The sequence below is a fragment of the Echinops telfairi genome, unplaced genomic scaffold, assembly GCF_000313985.2.
Source record: "Echinops telfairi isolate 266 unplaced genomic scaffold, ASM31398v2 ScPeMD7_5592;HRSCAF=6446, whole genome shotgun sequence".
Taxonomy (NCBI): domain Eukaryota; kingdom Metazoa; phylum Chordata; class Mammalia; order Afrosoricida; family Tenrecidae; genus Echinops; species Echinops telfairi.
The window spans coordinates 45,051,368-45,055,848 of record NW_022109491.1 but is presented as its reverse complement, the minus strand read 5'-3'; the positions used below and the strand labels follow the sequence as shown (position 1 = coordinate 45,055,848).

The 4,481-nt window shown below is 40.9% G+C and overlaps 1 protein-coding gene across 1 annotated transcript in view; it reads right to left on the bottom strand.

Annotated features, from left to right (window-relative positions):
- Positions 1-3,007: 3,007 nt before the first annotated feature.
- The window catches only part of MGME1 (mitochondrial genome maintenance exonuclease 1), a 16,730-nt gene continuing 15,256 nt past the window's right edge, over positions 3,008-4,481 (bottom strand). The window contains exons 4-5 of the mRNA XM_004698155.2: positions 4,141-4,273; positions 3,008-3,766 (exon numbers count right to left, since the gene is read on the bottom strand). Of these exons, the coding sequence (XP_004698212.1) occupies positions 3,605-3,766; positions 4,141-4,273 (295 nt within the window). The 3' untranslated portion in view covers positions 3,008-3,604. The remainder of the gene's footprint in view (positions 3,767-4,140; positions 4,274-4,481) is intronic.

Genomic DNA, 4,481 nt, shown 5'->3' with positions numbered 1-4,481 from the left:
TAATACAGTTGCTAACCAAAAGGTTAGCAGTTTGAAACCACCAGCTGCTCTGAAGGAGAAAGATGAGGCTTCCTTCTCATGCAGAATTAAAATCTTGTAAACCCAGAGGGGCAGCTGAACCCTGCCTGATAGGATCGCCATGAGTTGGAATCAACTCGATGGCAGTATTTGTTTTGCTTTGAAATCTTTATGGCAGTAGGTCATTCTCCCGTGGACTGCTGAGTATGTTCTAACCATTGTGTGACCAGGGCTCCTTAACAATTCCTGGAAACTGGTTGCCATCAAATTGATTGACCCACAAGCAAATCTACTGCCGTGGAGTTGATTCCCACTGAGTAATTCTATAGGACAGAAATGAACATCCCTACAGGGTTTCTGAGGCTGTATATCCTTATAGAAACAGAATGAGCATCTTTCTCCTATGGAGCAGCAAGTGGATTTGAACCACTGACTTTTCGGTAAGCTGTTGAGCATTTTAACTGCAGTGCCACCAGGGCATCTGAGTAATCCTGTTGTTGGGTGCCAATGAGTTGGTTCTGACTCACAGCGATCTACAGAATAAAACATTGCCCATTCCTTCACCATCCTCACAATCGTTGTTTGAGTCTGGCTGTAGCTACTGTCTCAATGCCGTCTCCATGACGGTCTTCCTCTTTCTCACTAATCCCTCCAGGTTATCAAGTACACTGTCCTTTTCCAGGGGCTGGTCTCCCCTGATAACATGCCAAGTACATGAGACAGTTTCTTCACCTCAACTGTTTCAGTAGCATTCTACTTGTGCCTCTTCCAAGACAGACTTCTTGGTTCTGTTGGCAGTCCATGGGGTTTTCAACAGTCTTCGCTGACACCATCATTCAAGTGCAGATTCTTCTCTGGACTTCCTTGTCCATTGTCCAAGAAGCCCTGGTGGCACAGAGGTTACATACATGTTGGGCTGTAATCTGCAAAGTAAGCAGTTGAAACACCAGTCACTCCATGGGAGACAGTGCTGTCTACTCCTGTAAAGAATTAAAGTCTCAGAAACTCAGAGGTAGCTTACTCTACCCTATAGGGTGACTAGAATCAGCTTTGACTCTAGGGCAGTATGTTTCTAATAATTATTCACTACCCAACTTTCACATACCTATGAGACAAGTGGAAATAATATGGCTTGGGTCACATGTAACATAGTTCTGAAAGTGATGTCCTGACTCTTCAACACTTGTGATTTGCCCAATGCAATACATCATTTAATATTTTGACTGCTGCTTCCATGAGCATTGATTGTGGATACAAGCAAAATGAAATCCTTAACAATTTGAATAGACAAAACCTAAAATACTGACATTGAGTAAATTCTGACTCATAGTAAGCCTATAGGACAGGAAACTGAGCAGCAACAAAGCCCACATGGAAGAAGCACACCAGCCTGTGTGATCATGAGGTGTTGATAGGATCAGGTATCGGGCATCAAGGACCCAGAACAAAAAATCATATCATTGTAAATGAGGGGGAGTACGGAGTGGAGACTCAAAGCCCATCTGTAGGCAACTGGACATCCCCTTAGAGAAGGGATGCAGGGAGGAGACGAGCCAGTGTGCAGTATAGCACCGATGAAACATACCATATATACTTGTGTATAAGCCAAGTTTTTCAGCACATTTTTAATGCAGTTTTTGTGGTAAAATTAGGTGCCTCAGCTGATATTCGAGTCAGTTATATACAACTTTCCTCTAGTTCTTTAATGCTTCCTCCCCACCATCATGACCCCAATTCTACCTTACAAATCTGGCTAGACCAAAGCATGTACATGGGTACAAACAAGAACTGGAAACACAGGGAATCCAGGATAGATAACCCCTCAGGACCAAGATTAAGAGTAGCCAGACCAGGAGGGGAAGGGGAAAGTGGGGGGAACTGGGGGAACCAATCACAATGATCTACCTATAACCCCCACCCAAGGTATGGACAACAGAAAAGTGGGTGAAGGTAGTTATCAGTCAGTGTTAAGACATGAAAAAAAAAATCTTTAACTTATCAAGGGTTCGTGAGGGAGGGAAAGTTGGGGAGGGAGGGGGAAAAATGAGGAGCTGATACCAAGGGTTCAAGTGGAAAGAAAATATTTTGAAAATGATGATGGTAACAAATGTACAAATATGCCTGACACAATGGATTGTGGATTGTGATAAGAGTTGTACAAGCCTCCAATGAAATGATTTAAATGAAAACAAACAAAAGAAAATTATGATGGCAACAAATGTACAAAAGGGCTTGACACAATGGATGGATGTATGGATTGTGATGAGTTTTACAAGCCCTGAATAAAATGATTTTAAAAAGGGGTATATTAGGAGGGGATAATGGGGAGTTAATAGCTCAAGGAGTTCAAGAAGAAAATGTTTTAAAACTGATTGTGGTAGCAATTGTACAATACTGTTTGAGGTGATGAAACTATGGAATGTTTATGATATCTGTAAGAACTCCCAATAAAAGGATTAAAAAAATTAAATAAAAAAAAACGTACCATGGATTGCCAAAAGAACAAACCAACTTGTCTTGGAAGAAGTACAGCCAGAGTGCTCCTTGGAAGCAAGAATGGCAATATTCTGTCTCATGTATGTTGGATATGTTATCAGGAGAGACCAGGACATATCTGGTAAAGTACAGGAGCAGCAAAAAACAGGCAGACCCTCACCAAGATGTACTGACACATTGTACAATGGGCTCAAACAACAATTTTGAGGATGGCAAAGGACTGGGCAGTGTACTGTTCTGTTGTACAAAGGGTTACTCTGAGTTGGAACTGACTCAACAGCATCTAATAATAACAACCACATCATCTATCAAATATACTCATTCAAATGATTCATTTCCCCATAGCTGAAAAATTCCATGGGGTTGATTTTCTCAAGGAATATGATCTATCGAATCAAACCAGCATTTATTTAGTGACCAAGACACCTACAGTTAACATTTCTCAAAGTGGGGTTATTTGGTTATATTTTGAGGAATATTGTGAACAACATGGTGAATATGCTCCATTTCCTGAAGCATAATGTTTATTTGAAATTAAAGAATTACATACTTTTCAAAAATTTTTTTAAACGGAAGCCTTTCTCATCTCCAAACCACACAGAACCCCAATATATAAAAAAGCTCCAAGGAAACCATGTTGGCATAGCACTTGGCTAATGGGAGCTCTCCTTCATATATATCTTGGAAGCAGCTGTCTTCTCCCTCTGCCAGTGTCTTCCCAGGGAAAACTGAGGAGCAAGCACCTCTTGTTGCTTGGCATATCAAGCCTCACTGCCTTTCAATCTCTAATTCAAAGACTGGGCATCCTGCCCAGGACAACCAGTCTATACAGCAGCCCAAGTCATCAAGGTTGTGCCAACCAGGCTCATCCTCTTTCAGGTAAACTGTTGGCATTCGATGCGCTAGAGTTCAGCTCTTTACATCTAAAAGGTTCTGGCTTTTCAGTTGCTTTAGTTACAAGACATTTCATCAAATGAATACTTCTTGGGTTAATATAGCACTTCTGGTATCTCCATTTTTAATTACAGTAAACAGTAATAGATCTTCCCAAGCTTGCAAAATTACTGAATGTCCCATATGCTGTCTTCCCCTAATGTGGATTCTGAATACTTTGGTTCTTTTCCTTCTCTTTATATTCTTCTAGTCGAAGAAGCCACTTAGACCAGTACTGAGAGCAGAGTTCTGTGTCCATGATGTGTGGGTGGGCAGGGGTCCCATCTTTGTAAGCCACCACAATTAAGCCACACTGAACCTGAAAAAAGAAAACACAGGCACTTTCAGTATTTTCACATTCGGTCCCAAATGTATGGTACTTTTCTTATTCTAGAGTGAGCCGAGTGAGAGCAAAGCAATCTATGCTAATATATCTCCTAATTCAAATTTAAGGCAGCTTGGTAGAAGACTACACCAGGTTACATGAAAACACAGATTACAGAGAAGACACTTAAGAATGGAGTGTGGTCATTAAAGATTAAAAATAAGATGAATCCAAGAATAGGGGTAAAATGGTTCAAAGTCCAGGAGAAGCATATGCAATAGGATGAAAATAGAGGAAGCCCTAAGAAGTTTAGCAGCTATAAAGAAGCACTGAAAACGACTTTTAAGTAAGTAGCTCAACATCTTGACCTGAAAGCTATAACTTGCATCATGGTTTACGGCACCAATGTAGGCCACAACTTGCAACGGATTGTCAAATGTATTTTGGATAAAAGGCTTCGGTTTCTCTGATGTCTTCCAGTCAATCACACACAGCTTTCCTCTAAAGAGAAACCAAAGGAAGTCTCTGTAAGTAACAATTCAAATTAAAAGCGCTTTTAGAAACTGTCCCCTGAAGTACACAGGGAGTTATTGGTGTGACTCACATGGGGATGCTGGGAAATCTTCCTACAGTTCCTGTTTCCAAACTTCCTCACAATGCCTTTGGACTGCCAGTTGATTTTGCCTCATCAGAGTGCAAAACAACAGTA